The following is a 20495-nucleotide window of genomic DNA, read 5'->3' on the forward strand; positions in this document are numbered from 1 at the left end:
ATAAAGGACACTGACATTTTAGCACTTGATTTTATAGCAAAAAGGGTCCTGCTGAGATTGAATGTTGTTGCTGCTGGGAACATCTGCGCAGGCGTATGCAGCTTCACTGCCAGGTATCACTCCTGCATATGTTTGTCAGCCCACGAGTCACACTGTTCAGCCCCTTTCATCGCTGAAGGTGTCCGCCGCCCTAGGGACTTAAGAGTAAGCCCACTTGCGCAAGCAGCAGCCGATATGCTCAGTGTCAGCACAGGCTGAGAGCTGCAATAGAAACCCCTGGCATTGTGAGGTGAAAAAGAAAAGCTGGCAGACAGGTCTACTGGCAGGTGCTAGAAAACAGCCCAGTGGCTCATCCTGAGGGTCCAGAGCTTCAGCAGTGTCTTTGGCCTTTATTATGAATTGTGGGCTTCAGAAGTAGGTCCTGACTGAGCAAAGTTTGGGCCAGGACAGCTTCCTCCAACCTCATTTTAGTTGCTGAAATGTGTGAGATCAACCATATCTGGATTTCTGTGCTGGCTGCAGCTGCGGATATTTAGGGTTACTATTACACTTGCCACATCCAAAGGGCCTTGTGCCTATTGATATGGATGAGTTGTGCTAAAGAGGTAAAGCCACATATTTGAGTTCACAGCATGTGATATGGTATTATAAATCAGTACTGCTAACTCCAAGCATTCAAAGCTTATCGTCTACACAACCCCCAAAATGATCAGATTTCCTTAAAAAAAGGTGAAATTTTAACATGAAAGATGTCAGGGGATTTTATTCACTTTCTCTTCTCCAACATTAGATTTGTCTCACCTTAGTTACACTTCGACAATTCCTTTTCCTTAAAATGAAAGCTGAGATCTATGATATGGGGAATTTGGCCTCAGAAACTTGTGATAAGATTGCAAGAGAACAGGCATCAGTAAATAAATACATTAAGGAAGGAAAAAAATGTAAAGCCTGGTTGTTGCAGTTGTTACGCATCTGGTAGCTGATTGCTTTTCTCACTCCCAGTTGGGAAACAGGTGTGGGGACAATTACAGCTACCTGGAGAAGATAGTCACAAGCAGGAACTGCATCTCATGGCTGGCACATATTAGCATGGCGGTCTGTGGGGAAAACAAGCTAGGGTGGCTTATGTGGCCCATGTTTCCAAACTGCTGATGGACTTTTTGCTACAGCAAAGACCAAGGGGTAGGACCCTTGTCTCTGCTCACCTGTAAAATTAGTCTTGGAAGCTTGAAAGCCCCCAAAGAGAAGGTGTCTTGCAGTGTTCAGCTGTATGAGGATGTTGAGAGGCGGCTTGCACTCAGGGTAATTTGACAGCTCTGGATGAGGATGCATTCTGGACCCGTATGTGTATCATGTAAGTAGGGCAGGTCTGCCCAAAGCAAACTCTGTGCACAGGAAAGAAAGAGTTGGAATCCACATCCAGAATTTGCTCTCTTTTGCTGTCTTCTTAGTTTTCCAGGAAGCCACAGCAAAATGCCGAAAATATTCTGCATTGAAAATCCATGTGTGTGTTCTGAAGTGCCATGCCTGTATTCATGTGTCCTCATTCTTCAAATGAACCATCGGGCATCAGTCCTAAAGGCATCAGGGGGAGCTGGGGAAGTTCGGTACATAGTACAATCATACCCTCCAGGGTCAGCTCAGCACTCTGCCTTTCCTTGGTGAAGAGTTTAAGAAAGTAGTTATTTGGGCATGCTTGTACTTTGCTACATAAGGTTTTCAGCAAATGCTTAAATTTTGCTGAGTTGAGGTGTGAAAGCATTCAGAACACCAATCACTGAATGCCATATGAATATGGATTTATATTTATCTTTTCTGTGTCTTTTCTTTACAAAAGATGCTATTCCAAAACATGAATTTGGATCTGGTTTTGAATTTCCAAGGTAATGGGGCAGGTGATTTTTTTTTTTTTTCCTTCTTTCTTTTTCTTTTCTTCCACTCCCCCCAGACCTTTAATGAAATTCCTTGCCAAATCAGACAATGAGTTAGAACAATCCCCAGAGTATATATATTTAATTGAAATTAATTATATCTGTTGCGTATCTGCCCTAGATCTAGCTGTTAACACTCTGGTCCATGCCATCAGACAAAGCAAGACAGCTTCTCTGTACTTGCTACTCTGCCATGCTTCCCCAAGCAGGCACTTTTTACTATAGTGAAAGGTCTTGGTGCAGCTCAGTTCAGTCTCCGCTTTGGAAAAGGCACAATTTCAGCCAGAAACATATTTACAATGCCCATATTTCAGCAAGCGCTTTAAGTTGGTATAAATCTTTGTCCTCTCCCTCTAACTGCCTGCTTCTCCTGTGGTGAACCAGCTGAAGGAAGCAGCCTAGCTGATTTTGCTTAGTTTTGTTGGGAAGTTATATTTTATGTTTTATGTAGAGAAAAGCCTTGTAGTCATTCATTTGGCACTTGTCACATGTTCAGCTCAGCCACAGAAGCATGCTGGTGGCGTTCTCCAGCCTAATCCAGCGCATGTGAAGTCCTTCTCAGCACAACGTTAATCAATAGGACGGAATTTTTGAATGGGAGACCTATGCCTGATCTCTTGAAATTTGGATGATAGATCTTGATGCTTACTCTCCGTGCCATGAGAGAACTGGAGACACTGCAGTTCGCGTTCACTCAGGCCGTACTTCCATAACCAGCACTGCCGGCTCCTTCCTCTTCACCCCCTTTCCATTTGGTCCTGCTCCTGTGTCATCCCTTCATGAGTACCGGTCATTAGTGCTACTGTTTGTGCAGCCAGATGATGAACTGGGTAAATAAACTGTTCTTGTTTAGAGTAACCCAGAGAGAAAAACAAGTTATAGGTTCCCCAGTTCGTGTGTGAGGGGTAACACAGGAGCTGGAATAAGCAGCCAGGGATAGAGATAGGGGATGGAGACTGCTTAGGGTGACACTTGCCTCTGGAAGAAATGTTGGTGAAATAAGTCAGTCGATCCTGATGATTCAACAGGACGAACACGTTTCACAGAATGGGGACTTTCCAGCTATATAGCTATGGGGTGTTTGAACCAACAGTCCTACGTGGAGATAAGCATGCTGGGTGATACAGACTCATGCACGCAAATGCAGACGGTCTCTAAACCAGAGCAGGGTGCCTCTATTATTAGTACATGAAAGGAACTGACTATTAGAAAACAGTAGGAATCCCCGATCTGAACCTCACACTTGGCAAAATATCTCAAGTTAGGCATCGAAAGCCTCTAAGGAGCTTTGAAATCTTGGCCTAACACAGAGCCTCATTCCAGGCTGTATAATAACATAAAACCCTCTGTGAAAGGCACTAATTATTTCATGGCTCTTAAAGCTTCCTCATGATTTTTAAATAAGTTTTTTTTTTTTTTTTGCCTCCTGTAGCACAAATCCTATTAATCACGGTATTAGTTATAATACCAGAGAAATGAAGATAGGGCTATAACCCTCCAACTGCAAAACCACAGGAAATGTATCCAGAGATTTCAGAGCTGTAAGTGGAAGGATACCCTTCATTCACAGTCTGGGAAACTGGGCCCTGCCCTGGCTTTGAACCCTGTTAATTGGCCAAGTATGGATTATTTTTTCTTCCACAATAATTCTTTTTTTTTTTTTCCACTCTCTATGAAAGAGAAGTTCAGCATTTATTTAAATGGGCTGAACTCAAGTCTAAGAACTGGACACCCTTGTCTGTCTTTTTATCACATTTTAACTAAAAGCAGAGAGGAAAGCCCTACCAGGACTGTTTCTGGATGAAGGGATTAAGAAGGAAAAATCTGACTTACAGATACTTGAGGCTATAAAGTTCTTCCTCACCACTTTCCAAATTTCAGTTTTCTGTACTTTACCCTTTGAAAATACACGTCTGGGGAAGAACTCTATGCAGAAGAGTAAATCCCTGGGAGGAGATGCGAAAGGCAGACACCTACAGCAAAACCCAATAGGAATCTATAGGCTGATCTTCCTGAAGAATCAGTAAGAGGGTCAGCAGCAAGCAGTAAGGAACATACAGAATCCGCTAGTGCTGGTAACTGCCTCGGTTCTACCAAGCTGCACAAAGGATGTGGCTCTGTTTCAGTTTCCCCAGCAGAAAAAATGGCTTAAGAGGTTCCCGAGTACGTCTGCTCTCACTCACTGCTGCCTTTATAAAGTAATCTCACACTTTCCATTATGCCAAAGCAGTCTCCAGGGCTGCACCATAAACTGGATGATACAAAATGTTCCAAGTTAAAATGAAGAAGGATCTCTGAAAAACCTCAGGGTCTTGCCATTTTCAAGGCAGTTTAAGAGCGGTATTAGAGCTCCTTTGTGAGAATATGGTGTGCTGTATCCTACAGTAAGTAAAGGATTTAACAAGAAGGAATAGAATTTGCAGTACCTGCACACCTTTTATGCCTTCCTCAATTTGATGTCATTTTAATTGGCTTTAAATTTTTGATGAGATGACAAACATCAAAGGAAAGTCATTTGATTTACTCCTGTCTCTGGAAGAAAGTTGCCAGATGTAAAATGGGTTACAAAGTCTCCTATGAACTTGGCAGATTGGACCAAATTATTTCTGCTATTCATAGGACCTATGCTTAGGACTTCAAAATTAAGTAAGGGGCTGGAGCAACATATTCTTTTTCTCTCCCATTTCGTGCTATATTTTACTCACCTCCCAGATCTTTGCCAGCTGTTCACAAGTACCAGAAGTTCCTGCAAATATTGGCTGGCCCTGGATCATTTCAACAAATATACAGCCTGCACTCCTGCAAGAAACCCAAGGTATTAACTCATTCATGTACATTACATATATATGATTGTTGAGATGGGCAGGGGAGAAAGGAAGAGAGGTAGTTGTTGGAATAGAAATTTAGAAATCCTGATTTGTAACTGCAGAAATCCTGACAGAAGCTGCAAACCCTATATACTTTGCAACTGGAGTCTGAAAAGTACCAGTCTGTTGTGTAGGTATTGTATACCCACCTCATGTCATCTAGTAAGAGTGTGTGCAGGATGCGGGGTGTTTGTATACGTGTAAATAAACACAGGCTTCAGTGAAGGCTGATATACCTCTACAGTACAGTGGTAGGCAGGATGTAACATTATAAAAAAACCCTACTGATTGTGGAAAGTCAGGAAGGTTTCCTTTGGGAAGGGCCATCTTATACATCCGTGGTCTTGCAGCGCTGTTCTAAGCACTTAAAACTGGCACTTGTTGCAAGTTGTATGTGGTATCATTAACCTCATCCAAGTTCTACAGATTGAAACACTTGAATTAAAAAGCTGACAAGTCAAATAGGGTGGGAGCAGGCTAGAGATTCATGACATTCATATCCCTCCAGGATTTTAGAAAAAAATAAAGCAGTCAAAGTTCCACATAAGTCTGTTCCCATCTCCTTTTTCTCATCAGCACTATCCACTAAAAAACCCCACCCTTCACCAGCAAGACAAGACAGGTGATATCCTTGGAAAAGAAACCCACTAAGCACCATCTTTTTTTCCAGCACCAAACAATCTGTTTCAGGTCTCTTTCAATTTATGCTGTTACAAATCCATCCAAAAAAGATGTTTGTGGCAGAAGCCTGTGGAATACTAGGTTGTTTTCCATGAAAAAAAGGTGCAAAATTGGAGTGATAACAGTAGGAAAGACAAACAGGGAACTACTACACAGCAGTTGAAGGATACATTAGATGCAGAAAGAACACAGAGGCACTAACCACTGGAGCAATTTTTCCTTCAGAAGAAATTAGCTCTTCACTGGAAAACGGAAGGCAAGATTTCATAGCATAAAGAACTCAGTGACAATAGCAAGTTAAAGTATTCTTATTTTTATGCCATTCCCTGCTCTGCACTTGTGCCAAAGCAAACCAGCCAGCTTAAGAAAACCAAAACAAACAAACTCTAAAAACTGCTTAACTTTACTAAGGTGGATTTGTCCTGCTGGCAATAATGATGAAATAGTTGTGGTCAGAGTAGATTTACCTCTTTGCAAGTATTTACATCTCTTATTGTATGGTGTGAAATTCTGCTCATTTACTTTTTAAACTTTTTCCTCCAAATTTTTTCTAGGTTTCCTGTCTTTTCAGTATGCCTGATCCCAACTTTTCAGGCTTCAGTCTCAACCTTCTTTGGTTATAGCAAATTTGAGTCCTTTAAGCTCAGATGTTGAAAACCCAGTTTTGTTTAACAGACTCTGAAAGTATTATTTTCGCTTGCTGAGCTACAACTAGTAATCTCTTCTGGTCATCTGTACTGTTACGTTACCCCTTGCACTTTGTTTTTGCAATACTGTAGATTCCCACCTGGCTTTGGTCAGTTGTAAGCCTGACATGCAACTCATCTGTGGTATTCATTTTGGTCATCCTTGCGCATCAGGTGATGCCAAGCCTGTTTGCAGATCCATATCTAGTGCTGTTTTCACAAACATCTGTGCTGCGCTTTCCCTTAGCTTCCTGTACCCTAACCTTGTGGTCTTGTGGGCTTAGCTCCATACTTGTTTAATATGCTCTTACAGGGTCCAGGCGTCATGAAACCTAAACCACAGCTTTTGCAACTTAGATTTTTTTTTTGTGTTTCATAGCACTACCACATCACTAGATATTATTCTGGAGCCCACAGATTGATTCTACTGAGACCAGTGTCATACCAACCCTCTGTTTTCACAGCCAATGCACATGCCCAAATGGCTCACCCTATTTTGCAACCACAGGGGCTGCTGTAATCCACTCATCCCATTGCACAAGTTTAACTGTATATGGTCAAAGTGATTTAGGTCCTCTTGGTTTGTAAGAAGAAGAGAATCAGCTCTATGTGGTTCTGGAGCAAATGATCCTGACACTCACCCACAGTTTGGGTTCTGATATCTCAGCTAGAAATGGCAACAGCAGAAACTTTGTATGAATTCACTACAGCCCCTAAATGAGACAGACGCAACTAGACCTTCTGTAGAGATTCTTTCTAACAAACAGTGCTGGCTGTGCTGTTTCCTAAATTGAATTTAAGACACTGAGGGTTTGGGAACTGGAGGTACACAGCAGTTACTAAGGAAAAGGGGCTAGTAACAGTGAAAGTGCCCTATAAATGTGGTCCTTGTGAGCTAACTGCTCTGCTGCAAGGGCTCAGGCAACAGCTTTCATGGCAGACAGAAAACCAGATCTGCTATGGTTTCTGTTACTGCCGAGAAGGCTTGAAATCCAGACAGAGCAACAAATGGAAGTAAGAACGAGAAAGCTGTTTTCTTCCTAGATTCAGCTAGCATTTGCTAAGAATTACTCATGAGCAAAGAGTTCAAGAATTCAAATCTAATAAAACAGTCTTTTCACTGGTGGACAAGATGACAGTTTGAGGAGAGGAACAATTGTGGGTTGTTGTTACAAATGCACTTTCTGGGAGAGCACTCTTTTGTATTCCTGGTTTATTCCCATTATAGGTGGAAGCCTTTAAACCTCAGTGTCTCTAATAAAGACAAAACTATCAGATCAACCACAACTGCTGGAAAGAAAGGGCTTTTTGTTTCCTGTAGGGAGACTCAGCTGACCAGCTGCCTTTAATGCCTGCTTGATACTGTATTGATTCATCAGTGACAATTATGACTGTTTGTATCTCTGTGTTTCTGGATGAAATGCACTTTTCTTGACCAAAAAAAAGGCCAGAAGTAGCTAGAACAACTGATGTATGGGCACCCCCCTCTTTTTCCTAGGTATTTTTGTCTACCTGTTAAAGTAGGACTTTGGAAACTATGTGCTAGTCATCATATCAGCCTTTCGGTAGAGGCCTCGGCTTTCCTTCTGAGATACAGGATTTACAGTTACTACTCTGACAGCATTATTAGGATCCTTCTGTTAATGAGGATGATTCAAAAACATTTACTTTAAAAAAATTTCTGAAGATCTAAACTTAGTGTTGTTTTGTTTTTCCCCTTTTTTCTTCTTACCCCTCTGAGGTTTATTTTCAAGGCCCTCTAACCACCTTCAAGTCTACAATTTTCTCAGAGGGACTCAGTCCCATATAGCTGCCTCGGGAAGAGCCAGGGCAGAGGAAGGGCTATTTCAGGACGAGGCCTAACCATGACGTTTCAGCGTGTGCCAGATACACACGTGAAGCAAGGCAGCGACTGCTAAAGTAATAGGAGAGGTGTAACTGGTTATTTAGTTTCAGTGAGCGTAAACAGAGCTGATTCAGACAGCAAGGTTGCCTCTGCCTGCAGTCCCTGGGGCAGGTTTGAACACTGCACTTGCTCCTCAGCCTGCAGTGCTGCATCACACAGTGGAGAGACGACTTCATCAGGATTAAGATCTAAGATAACTCTGTGGTATCTCAGAGTTCCCTCCCCACAGTTTTTCTGGCATTGGGAGATTGCGATTTTATATTTAACCAGAAATATATCCTTTCTCTTGTTCCTCACCAAGCGTGGTCTGTACTATGAAGCCCTTAGCTTATATCTCCCAATTTGGCATAGTGGGGCAACGCAATGCAAACCAGGCTGGGGGGAAGGCTGTAGTGGGCCTGGGAGGTCCATATTAAATGACTGCACCAGAACTCCTAAATCTACCTGGGAAGATTCCTGTGATTTTATTTATTATTTTTTTAAATGGAAGATTATACAAGGAAATCCTGACTGAAAAGAAGACATGACTTAGGCACTCGTGATGTTAGCAGCTACTAGTGCGGCACATGCATAAAGCACTTGGTGTTTTAAAAAAAAAAAAAAAAAAAAGTCTTTCTGATATGCAGTGTAATCTCCCTGAAACGTTAGTCTCCCTGAAATCCCTTAATTGAATCTTTTAAAGTCCTGAAGAGATAGTGAGGGAGAAAGAGACAGAAAAAAAGATACAGAGAGATTAAAGCAGCTTTTCTAGTTAGTCCAAGAGCAAGTGAGTCTCCTTCTATATCTCTTTCTTCATCTATTCAAGACCTCATTCACTTCCCATGTGCCTCCCACTGACAGTATTGCTGCTCAAGCACGCTATGCATGAATTGCCATAATGTTTTATTTTGTTATAATTGGTTTCTTTAAACTAAGGTTTAACACCCACTGTCTCATGCCATTACCAAGGGCATTCTGACCTGCCTTCATGTAAATTGCAGCATCCAAAAGACATAGGGGTTTTTTTTCCCTTTCTTTCCAATAGACAAGTAACATCTGTGTGAATTCACATTATTTCCTAATAGACAAAAATTGAACTTAAATGCAGTGTACATCAAGATAATAAATGACTCTTGTTAGAGGAAGTTACTGAATAGAGCTCACCGAAGTACTCTCTATTCTCTCAGCGTGACATCTTTCTTTAGAGCAAACACTTTGAATGTTGTTATTATAAGGAGGCATTATAACAAAGGTGCCCATAGTGTGAATGTAGTTCAGTGGGACTGAGCGTACTATGCTGTTAGAGCTGGTCAGAGCTGGATGGGATCTTTGTATACTACTCCTATGTTGCTATTCATTACACTAGAGCAGAGTTATGTAGCAGGGATGTTGGTTTTGCACAGGCAGAAATGCCAGGCTTTCTTTGCGTAGCCGGGGCTTTGGACATGGGTCAACTTTCAGGAAGAAAAATCCACAGGCTTATACCAGTATCTGCCTAATACAAACCCTCCAATCTGCTAGGCAGGCATCTTCTTCAAACTCAGCAGACGTTCCTGAGAGACTGTCTGGAGGGGAGAGGTGACGGGTAGTGGGGGAGAGAAGACAGGACACAGCCTGAGAAGACCTGGAGCTTTGCTGTTTGTAAGCTTACCCAACCCTCTTCCTGCACATTCTTCAGCCTGCTGCGATCCCACCCGTTCCCAGCCTTTCACTCTGCAGAGCAGTTAAGAAAAGTCCTGGTGTGACAGGCACAGACAGAAAATTAACTGGTCTGAAGAAACGGTGAAGCAGCAGTACTATCTACATGTGCAAAATTGTCCAGAATAAGGGTGGTCTCCTACAGCTTCATGAGCTGCTTGTTGTTCATGAGTAAGTCTGGACTGTGTTGCTGCAAGTGGGCTCAGGCTGGTGTAGAAGTGAGCCAGAAAGTGGATGAACCCTAGGGCCCAGCTACGCATCCTGGCCAGCCCAAAAAGTCCACTGGGACCCCAATGAAGCCCTCATCTTCTCTTCTTTCTGCCTGCCCTCAGAGACCCCTCTGACTTCAGCTCTTCTAACATGCAGCTTGTTTCCTGCAATTCCTAGCCATGTTAGGATTTTAGGATAGAGCTCATAAGGTAAGATTTAACAGAACATAGCCCTTCTCCTGTATGAAATGCAGAGTGCATGAGACATTCTTTGAGAAGAAGGACAAAGTATCACAGAAGTAATCAAAGTCTCAGACACCTTTCTATCTCCAGACCCAATCAGAAACCCTTCAGTGCCACCTTTTGATACCAAGGCTGAAGTCATTGTTGGTGCAGTTATGACTGGATCCATTGTTTCTTCACAAAGCCATTGCTGTAGACAGCTACTACTGACTCAGCTGACCACATAAATACAAAACAAGAAGTGCATTAAGCAAAGGTGTTCTGTTGCAAGATCTGAAAATGCTTCATAAATGTTACCAAAGGAGATGTACATATCTCATAAATATTATCAGATGAGGTTTATATAAATCCATAGCTGAGATGTAGTGACATCATTCCCAAAAACTTCTATGAACCCAGCAGTGCAAAACTCCACTGCTCGCACATTTTCTGCTCACAGGTGTTAATTCCTCTACCTACAACTGCATTTGCTGTAATTTTGTTGACTTAATTTAATTTAGATAAAGGTTATTTTTTCCCAAGGGACCCCAGATGCCTTGAAATTGGTCAATACCAGATATCTAGATCAGAAGAATAATCTGTAGCTCCAAGCAATGCATCAGGAGGACGGTACCAGAGTGCCACCACTTCAGAGGAGTATGTCTGTCTGGGGATGGACTTGGCACAAGCAAGGCCTGCAAAAAAAAAAAAAGCAAGACTGCTGTGTTAGGACAGTCTTTCTACCTGTACAATGCATAGATAATAATAATTGGAAACAAGACATTATTTTCTCTTGTATCTTTAAACACAAGCAATCCCAATGCAGTTTACAAGCAACTGACAAAGAAAGTCTGGAACATACCTCTGAGGCAGATGAGATCAAGCAATGTGCTATGTTTTACAGGGCTTTACCATTTGTGACTGAAGCAGCCGTCCCAAAGCAATGCCAAGAAAGCCTTTTGGTTCAGCACATTGCTGTGGACTCTACATGTTACATTATTTTCTGAAGAGAGAGGGATTGATTCTCAATTCTCTTAAACCAGTTTTATGTGGCAGTAATTGCTTTGACTTAAATGAGGTTACTCCCTGCACCTATCAGTATAAAGGCAAGAAAGGCTGTACTGACCACAGAAATAGTTTCCTGAAGTTCAGTTAGAGGTTTTGCTTTTATGCCTTAATTGGCAGTGGATACAGATCTATATGCACGCTAAAGGTTTGGTCTGGGCAGATATATTAGCAGTATCCAAACTGTGACTCACCAAAGTCAGCTAATTTGAGCTCACCAAGGCAACTGATGAGCAAGTTCTGGGGTTTCAGATCACGGTGAAGAATGTGTTGTTGGTGGATGTAAGCCAGGCCCCGCAAAAGCTGGAACATGAAGAGCTAGAAAAAGCCAGCAAAAAACTGAAATGATTTTGTGTGACTTTGCATTGACACATTAATCTCTGACCTTCAGGGGAATTCCTGGAACAAAGCAGAGACAAAGCAAGTAAGAAACCAGTAAAAATAAAAAAAATGAGTAGAGCTGGTTGAGGAAAACTGCAATGGGTATGACTGCCCTGCAGCTTTCTGAAGTTTTTGGGGTGGCATATTTGGTCATGAGGGCAGCTACAGTACAGTCCCTAAGTGCACATTTTGGAAATTTAACTTTTCTTTAGAAATGGACTATTGATTGCAGGAGCAAGCACAACTTCTTGCCAAAACACAGACCCACCTTTCAGAACAGCAGATACTCTGATTTCAATGTTCAAGACAAAGACCTACAGTCAAGCAAAATGAAGGTTTAAGAAGCTGGAAGTTTTGCCCATTTCAGCCAGCTGACACCAGCAGAGGGAGTTCTGCAGCCGCTGTACACACCACCTCTTCCCAGTATGAGCTGGACCAGTGAACTGACTTATTTGACAACATGTGAACTGTTACCTTCAAGCTGGGAGAAAACACAAGGACCTATTTTGAACAGATATAGCAAATAAGTATGATGAATGAAGCAGGAAAGCAAGCAAGAAAGGAATATCCAACATCCACCACCATGGCCTGGGGTAAAATAAATTGGGCTGAAGCAAGGTATGAAATTGGACAATGGGTAGAAACAATATAGCAAAAGTAATTAGACTTCACCAGAGAAAAGATATTTTTCAGCAGAAGCTTAATCTGAAGAGGAGGAAAAACAGTGACACCCATAGGTCATTTTTGTACCAGGAAAGTGTCCCTGTAACATTTTGCATACTTGCATCACATTCAATAGGAATCACTCAGAGAAAAAACAAACAACATTTTCCAGCAAAAATGAAGTAAGCTAGATGACCCTCTTAAAGGACCTGTATATCATTTTGCAGGTCAGTTCCTGCTGACAATGAGGATTTCGGACAGGAAAGCCAAGCAGCTGGCCAGTGTTTACTCACAGAAATGCCAGTGAGTACATGTTACAGCCATGTACTCCATGTGCTTTACAAGCCTGCCTGGTAGCAGAGCCCTTGAGATCTGTGCCAAAACTACAACACTGCATCTTGGACATATCTGAGCTTTAAGGATGTTTAAAATCTGGGCCCCCAAGAAACTTCATTGGTGTTGCTTAACAACTATCTGTAAAAAGATGTGAACAAGGTGGCAACATTTGAAGATGACAGGAGTATTTAGATTAGCCGTGATAGGAAGTGACAGTGAGGAACTTCAGAGAGATCTGACAAAGTCAGATGAATAGGCCGTTTGGTAAGATACAAAGTTATTGTTGACAGCTGTAAGATAAATTAACTGAAGCTGCTCAGGAAAAGGACCCAGGCGTTCACTGAGGACATCTGCACTGAAACCTTAAGTCAGTGTGCAGCAACAATCCTGAAAGTTAATTAAATGTGAAGATGTGTACAAAGGAGAGTAGGAGACTATTATAATATCAGTCTATCAAGTAAGGGTACGTCTTCAGCTCTGCTCAGGTCCAGTCAATCCCAAAAAGCTGCAGTAGAAACAAAAGGGATTTAAGTGACTGTAAATATGAAGCTAGCTCCAGATGAGGAGAGAGAGAGATTTGAGTTTTTAATTAGAGAGATGAATAATGTATTCTAATGATAAGAGGATACAAATTTGTTTGCTTGCCACAAGATGTCATCGTTCACAAAAGCTGAATGTCCTCTTGCAGGCTGAGAAAATGAGAAGAGGGAGTAACTGAAAAAAGGCTTAGCAGACTGAGAGGGAGGTTGTTATATCTTTATCAAAGGCAGCTTTTCTCCAAAGTGTTTTTCATATGTGGAACAAATAAATATTAGTAAGCAATTTACAGTGTCCATACATAGTGGAAAATAACCCTTCCTCATGCTTTAATGGATACGAGGCTTCTAAGGAACTCACCATAACATTGCACGAATGAAGTCCTCCAGGATGCTGGCCCATGTACTGTGCTAGATCTGTGTGCTAAACAAAAGAGGAGAATTTGAGGCAAGGCTACTAGTGTAAAATGCACCTACCAATGCCTTTTCTGTAAATGGAAAAAATACGCAACCACTACAAAGGTGTCTTTTTCACCTTGGCAAACATCTGATCTGATGCAGGGCGCAAGGATGTGCTGAAGTGCTGGGTCAAAACAGGGACCTGGCTGACCCGTTACCTCATCCTAGCAGTTTATGACCTGAAGCTGATAGTTAACAGATTTCATACTTGTGCCAGAATTAATCATAAATCTGCAGTAAGAAGACACAGCCCCTGTGTTTTCCTTATAATTTGGTTGATAGCTATCAGCAAAAGCAACAGAAGTAGCAAGACTCATGCTGAGAACTTTTTTATTGGCATTCTGCCCTCCCCAGGAGAGCAACCCACAGCTTGGTTATGGTGAGACACTGGGGTCACTGCCAAATCTGACCCCAACCAGGATGTGACCTTGTATCATTATTTCCTATCCATGCTGTGGCTCAAGAACAGTACTTTTATTGTGTTGTCAAGGCAGAAGTGAAGGTAAATAGTGTCTGCCACTCTAGTGGAGAAAAGATATGGAATCATATTTGCATCCAGCTGTTGCATATACAGAAAGAAAAGAGTAAGGATAGAAAGCAGGAAATCAAGAAGGAAAATCAATCATTGCAGTAAAGGATTACAACTTGTTTCTTTATAGATGTCTCATAATGAAGTAAATTCGTTATGGAGCCATTTCCTAGTACTTCCCAGTACCAGCTCCACAGGAAGTTAGAGAAGATCAACTCACCATGTACTCAAAGACAAATGTTAGTGTCTCCTTGGTCTGGATAATGTCATGAAGCAGTACAATGTTGGCATGTTTCAAATGCTTGAGAAGAGAAGCTGAGGAAACACAAAAGGAAGATCAACTTTGCTGCTGCTGCTGGAAGTAGAAGGAGACAGTACACACAGCAAGGCAGCGAAAATAAAAACTGGGGAAAAATAGTCCAAACTTGGCAGTTCTGTAAGAAGCAGCAGCTACTGAGTTTGGAGGAGGATGGAACAGCTCCTTACAGAAGCAAGCATCAGTGCTCCAGGCTTGGCAGGAACCCGTCCATCTCTCAGAGGTGGGATCTTGCCTCTGTCAGAAATAGCAGTTCACAGTTCCTAGCTGTCAGCTTCTCAGCTGAGGAGAAATAATTTCTTCAAGGCAAATGCCGAGAGGCAAAAGCTCCCAGAGCCAGAATGCAGCAGTCCCTGGCCTGTCACTGAGCTTTCCATCCTTCTCCCATCCGCTTCCTGGCACGTGCCCTCAACAAGGGCCTTAGGAGACTTGTGGGGAAAGCTGGGTTTCTATCAGCTCCTAGCTTCGCAATATCAGGGTGTAAAAATCTGCCAAAAGAAATCCCTGTTGATGCTAAGCCGAATTCTGAATTTAGCTCTGTGCTTTTGGCTTGGATAAAGCACATTGGTTACTTTCTCTGATTTAAAACTCAAAGAGCAAAGATGATGAAGTTACTGAATGAACAGTAACTTGTTTGTATTTATACAACTTTGGCATGTTTTTTCTTTCAATCTGGCCATCTAAAAGCATCATTGCAACTGTGTGGCCCTGGTCCTTAGGTGCTGACATGCCTTTGCTAAGCCTCAGCACACCTAGGGTCTGATGATGGAGGGGGCAGCACATGAAAGAGTCTCTGCCTCCATATAGACCACAGAGCACTGACTGAACCTAAGACAAAAGCTACAGTCTCCTGAGCCTTTCAGCCTTGCGTTACGTTTCTTATGATGGAGCAGGCTCCACCAACACATTCATGAAGGCAGCTTCTCAGCAGAAAGTCTCAAAGATAATCTTTATGGGGGAAGAGAATCCAAAGTTTCATCATTTACTACCATAGGTTTGAGACAATAGTTGCCAAAGCTCCATACAGAGAGGGGACACAGGGAAGTGGTGGAGCTGGGATTCCTCTGGGTGTAGATCCCTGGCACTACTGAAAAATCCAAGCCAGCTGTTATACCAAAATTGTGCAAAGATTGAAGCCCCAAAGCTCAACAAATACAGGGGTCCCTGACTCCAGATTTTAGTTCAGCTTCTGACATAGCAGAATAACCTCAGAGCTGCTCCAGACTTGCCTCTCCCTGCTGAACAAAACCAAATTAGTTTACCGTCAGACCACGCAGTGCTACAAATTTCATTCAGATACCATACAATCTTGTTTCTGCTGAATTAGCCGAAGCACACAATACAGAGCCTGCGCTGGCCGTGGGAGGCCAAATGAGTTTTGGTCCTGGATAAAAGCTGCTTTTTGTTTTTCAAACAATCTGCAAAAGATATTTGAAGAGTTCATGCTGGCAAAGCAAATTTATACTGGATTAGCACTTCGCCTTTTGTGACCATAACAATTTCACCTGGTTCTAAAAGCCCTACAGCCAGATATACCGTATTACACAGCTGTGGCCTAAGCATATGTCAATACTGAGACTGCTGAGCAGTGAGGGATGCCTGATTCAGCATAACTACTGGAAACAGCACAACTTATGAATTAGTTCTTGCACAGAGCTTGGTGCTGCTGCAGCTAGACTGCCTCTAGTACAGATGCTAGCCCATTTAGCTACCAGCAGTATGTTTCCAGTGCACGGCAGTGTGAACTTTGAACACGCTCCACATTGCACCTAATGGCCTATGAACCCAGTAAAGATACTCTGGCTAGATCCCATCTGCTACGGAAAGCGGATACAAACTGGCTCTGTGATACCTCAAAAATCCAGCATGACCAGAGCTGTTGCTCCAGAGGAGCAGTACAGAGAGTCCACAGTAATAACGGAGAATTCAGCCCCTGTGCCTGAACCAGGCCTCTGGGAACTGCTCCTCACTTGGTTGCTTCTACAACCCCCTGCTGGGGTGTCAGGTGCTGCAGCCAGAACTGAGCTTTAAACGCATTTTGTCTCTGGGGGGCTTCCTGGATTGAAGTGCCTCTTTGTCAGGGGAGTTCCATTCCTCAGGGTAGCAGAGAATGCACCACGTTAATAAATCTTGTGCTTTGTTTGTGCTACTGACTTACATTGTAAATTTGAGGTGTCAGATGCTGCAAAGCTCAGCAGTACACAAAAGATCTATTTAAAGTAGACCCTTCATAGGATCACTCTTGTTTTCTCCCATAATGAATGAAGTTAAGGCTCTCAGCCTGTCCAGTAGAGCATGTTAAAGGGGTGATGATCTTTAGAGCATCATTAGTTCTACGTAGATAAAGCTTTTAAGGCTTCTTTTACTGGTGGGCTACAAATGTAAATGCAGAGCAAAAGCAGCACAGCAAATGAGTGTATAGGAAACTAACACAAGCTATCCTGTAAATAGGTATATTAAGGCATCTCTCTGCTTTCACCCAGAATTGGACTAAGGACTTTGTAAACTTTCTTATCTTAATTACACTGTTATAAACCTGGAATGGATGCACTGACCTCTCTCGTTATTCTGAGTTAACTGGTATGAGAGTCCTTCTGTGCTAGGGCTGCTCTGTGAAAGCTGGCACATCTGGTCCCTGACACTTCATCCCTGTGGTGACAAAATCAACCCTAGTTTTGAACTGCAGTAAGAGTAGAAAACAAAATATATGTGATCTCTTACACTGATAGCTCTCACTAGTACCAGACAACAGACTGGCACAAAGATTGCATATTTCTATGTAAGGAAGAAACCAGATTATGATCCTCTTGGGACTGTAGAGCAGACAAAAATAGAAGCCTTAATCAAGCAGTTTATGAACTTAGTCTGTAGGGACATGTAAATACATTCAGCCAAAATCAAGCATTTAAACAAAAGCACTTCTTTCTCAAAGAAATTGAGAAAGCTGCAGACATTTTGCCCAGTGCCCTACAAAGTCGACCGATAGAGAGAATTTCTCACTGGGCTGCAATGCGAGATGTTATTAAACACCAGTTTCATTGAAAGCATTTCTTTTTATGCTGGGATATGTAATAGTCCAGGTATCAGCCACCATTACACAGGAAAGTGGCACCATTTGTGATAACAGCAAGCAGAGACCTTGGTGCAAAGGGCACTTCCAGTCCACAACTGCCCAATGCAACAGCAGCAAAAACTGCTGTTTGGTGGTAGTGTATAGAAATGGGAGTGAGAGAGCAACCACAGAGCAGGTAGCAGGCAGAAGTGTAAGAGAGCCCTGCACCGCTAGAAAGGACATGCTCTGGCTGCAGCCGGCACTGTCGTTACCACAAGCTCGGATGCATCTGTCATGAGGCAATACACCAGCCAGCAGGTTCCCCCTCCATCCATCAGATGCTCACCCAGCCCAGCACAAAGACTTCATGAAGGGGTAAGGAAACCAAGATTTTTGGGAGAAGGACAGCTGGCACATTAAGTAGGCAAGAAAGGACTTAGGAAGACGTCACATGGAGCTTTTTCAGGACTAAACAAATGCTTTTCAAGAATGATGTCCCTTGCTCTTCCCCAATGTTTGAAGAAGCTCTTTATGTCTTACCTTCCCGAATGGCTGTAAAGGGCACTCCCTCCTCTGCCTCCAGCCTGATCACTTTCAATGCCACCAACTGGCCATTGATCCTGTCAGAGTGGAAGATCACATGAAGCATCTCAGTGCTTGGCATGACAACATTAACAGTCCCACTTCAAGCTCATTCTTACAGATTCCCTAAAGGGGTGCTTTCAGCTGGCACTGGGAAGGCAATAATGGAATTGGTGGTCCTTGCTTACCTGCTGATTCCCTTGTAAACAGTTGCACAGGATCCTTCACACAGCTTCTCTAGATGTACATAGGACGTCGCAGCTCCAAACGGGATGCCTTGTCTCTGCTTCATGAAGAAATTTGAATGTATTTTAGATTGCTGGGTAGAACAAGAAGCTACTAGCTTGTCATTCAGTAATTAAATACTGATTCATGGCTGGAATAATCATAGGATGAAATATCTCCTGTCTAGCTCTATGGCTGCTGTACACTCACCCATTTGAATCTCTCCACGGCATCCTGCTCCTGCAAAGGATCAGCATAACTCCAAGGCCTCTGGCTCCTGCATCTCCAACTCTGGAGGGTGTGGAGCCATGGGGGCTGCAGTGAGGGTAGAGGAAGGGATGCTGTGGTTACACCTGACAGCTGGCACAGGAAAAGAAGGCAAACTGTATCACTGGCAAGCCACCATTTTACTGATGTGATTCTTTCCTTTCTCCTTGACTGCACGGGCTTTGAGCACTTCACATCATTTTCATTTCCCTCCCCACCCGTCACAAATCTCCAGTATGGTTTCTCAGCTCCATCTGTAAGGAGAGCAACTATCTGTATGTTGCTTTCCTGGTAAATGGTAGAGCTCACTCTGAGAACACATGAAGATAAAGCTGCCTTAACTGCAGAGGACACTTCTACTAGTATCATTCTAAATGCATCTTATTCTTTCTTACCCTTGATTTATCTGTCTCTAGACAGCAATCTGTTAGGGCAGGACTAAAAACTGAACGCAGGAGTGAAATTTCAGGAAGTTTAAATTTATGTCTTCTCCTCCTACTTAACCCCTTGCCCCTCCCTCACCAGTGTATAATTTACACAGCCTGTTAATTTGGCCCATAAAGCATAACCGTGCCATAAACTACAAAAATAGTAGTAATGAATGGCAGGCAGCCTGCAGGCTGCTCCTGAGCAGCTACATTGGATGGGTGCCTGCATTATTGTTTGACTCAAATATAACAGGATTTGCAATCCATGGCATGCTGCCTTCTCAAGAACTGTAGGTTTTTGGCTCCCTCCCTGTTTTACAATCCCTCATTGGCATAGAGCTTGCTAGAGTGCAATCTTCTCCCCGTTCATCACATCAAAGGCATTTATTGTCATCTAAGGCACGGAGTCCTCTTTCAGTAGCTGCACAAGCCTGACGCTGCAAAGTTTGATGCTGTCCAGTTAGAAGCAAATGTGAATGTTTTGCACTCCCACAAGAAGTGGAAGAACTCAGGCTTAACCTGTCTCAATTCAGAAGTATCATACTGTGATGTTAAATACCTCTGCTGTAGACGCTGCTTCCGCGTGCTGAAGGCCTTGGGTATGTTGGAAGCCCCTTCTCTCTGAACAGCAGCTGCAGCATCCTGGTCTGACAGCACTTGCACACAACATGTCTCCCATGTTGTCCTGTTTCATTTAAAATCTATCTCTTGTTTTCTCCTTCGCTCCTCCTCCTCCCTCCCTCTGTAGTAACAGTTCATGTGACTCGCATGAGGTCTCTGCCTCAAGCAGTCTTGTGATTTCTGCAGTTTTTCTTTGAAAGTCCGACACGCACCCCTGTAGCAGCTCCATTGATTTCAGCTCATTTGGCACGTGCCCTCCAAAAACAGCCAACGTTTTTTCATACCTATAGATGGAGAATTAAGCAATAAATCCAAACTTTCTGCTTGTACAAATTTCTTTCAGTTAAGCAACGCTGGGTGTAATACGTTAGGTAATGAAGTGATAGGTTTCGTACAGGAACAGGCCTTGACTTCCCTCCATGCCCATAACAGTTACTGTTCCATATGCCATCAGGCTTTAAGTTGAGCTAGCTGAGCAGTGTGGCTGAGTCGTGCTTTCTGCAGGAGCTGTATGTTGACTGTCCTTGCTTTAGCATTCACATTCTTAGCTGTGGCAATGTCAGCATGGGGAGCTGTCTGTCCCTGTTGCATAAATAACACTTGCATTTTAAAGGAATGGAAAGATAAATGCATAAGAAGTAGACAAAACAAAATCATACATTTTAATTCATATGAAGATTATTATCTTAGGTACATTCTGTGTCAGGGAGTAGGAGGGAATTACTCTGTTATGAAGAAAAATCATCCAGCTTTTGCTAGTTAGTGAGAGCCGGTAAATGAAGAAAGCATGGTAATTGAAAAAAAATTATTGAAAAAAAAATACGGAGTATTCATTCCCGTTAGCAAAGGAAATTCT

The 20495-nt window shown here is 42.7% G+C and overlaps 1 protein-coding gene across 1 annotated transcript in view; it reads right to left on the minus strand.

The window, feature by feature from the left end:
- Positions 1–19697, minus strand: part of CDK15 (cyclin dependent kinase 15) — a 35289-nt gene extending 15592 nt beyond the window's left edge. Inside the window, exons 1-9 of the mRNA XM_074145258.1 lie at positions 19578–19697; positions 18534–18683; positions 18287–18384; positions 18057–18136; positions 14369–14463; positions 13522–13584; positions 11439–11562; positions 10754–10874; positions 4637–4730 (exon numbers count right to left, since the gene is read on the minus strand). Of these exons, the coding sequence (XP_074001359.1) occupies positions 4637–4730; positions 10754–10874; positions 11439–11562; positions 13522–13584; positions 14369–14463; positions 18057–18136; positions 18287–18384; positions 18534–18683; positions 19578–19697 (945 nt within the window). The remainder of the gene's footprint in view (positions 1–4636; positions 4731–10753; positions 10875–11438; positions 11563–13521; positions 13585–14368; positions 14464–18056; positions 18137–18286; positions 18385–18533; positions 18684–19577) is intronic.
- Positions 19698–20495: the final 798 nt, after the last annotated feature.

This window comes from Numenius arquata, chromosome 3 (genome assembly GCF_964106895.1).
Source record: "Numenius arquata chromosome 3, bNumArq3.hap1.1, whole genome shotgun sequence".
NCBI classification, from domain to species: domain Eukaryota; kingdom Metazoa; phylum Chordata; class Aves; order Charadriiformes; family Scolopacidae; genus Numenius; species Numenius arquata.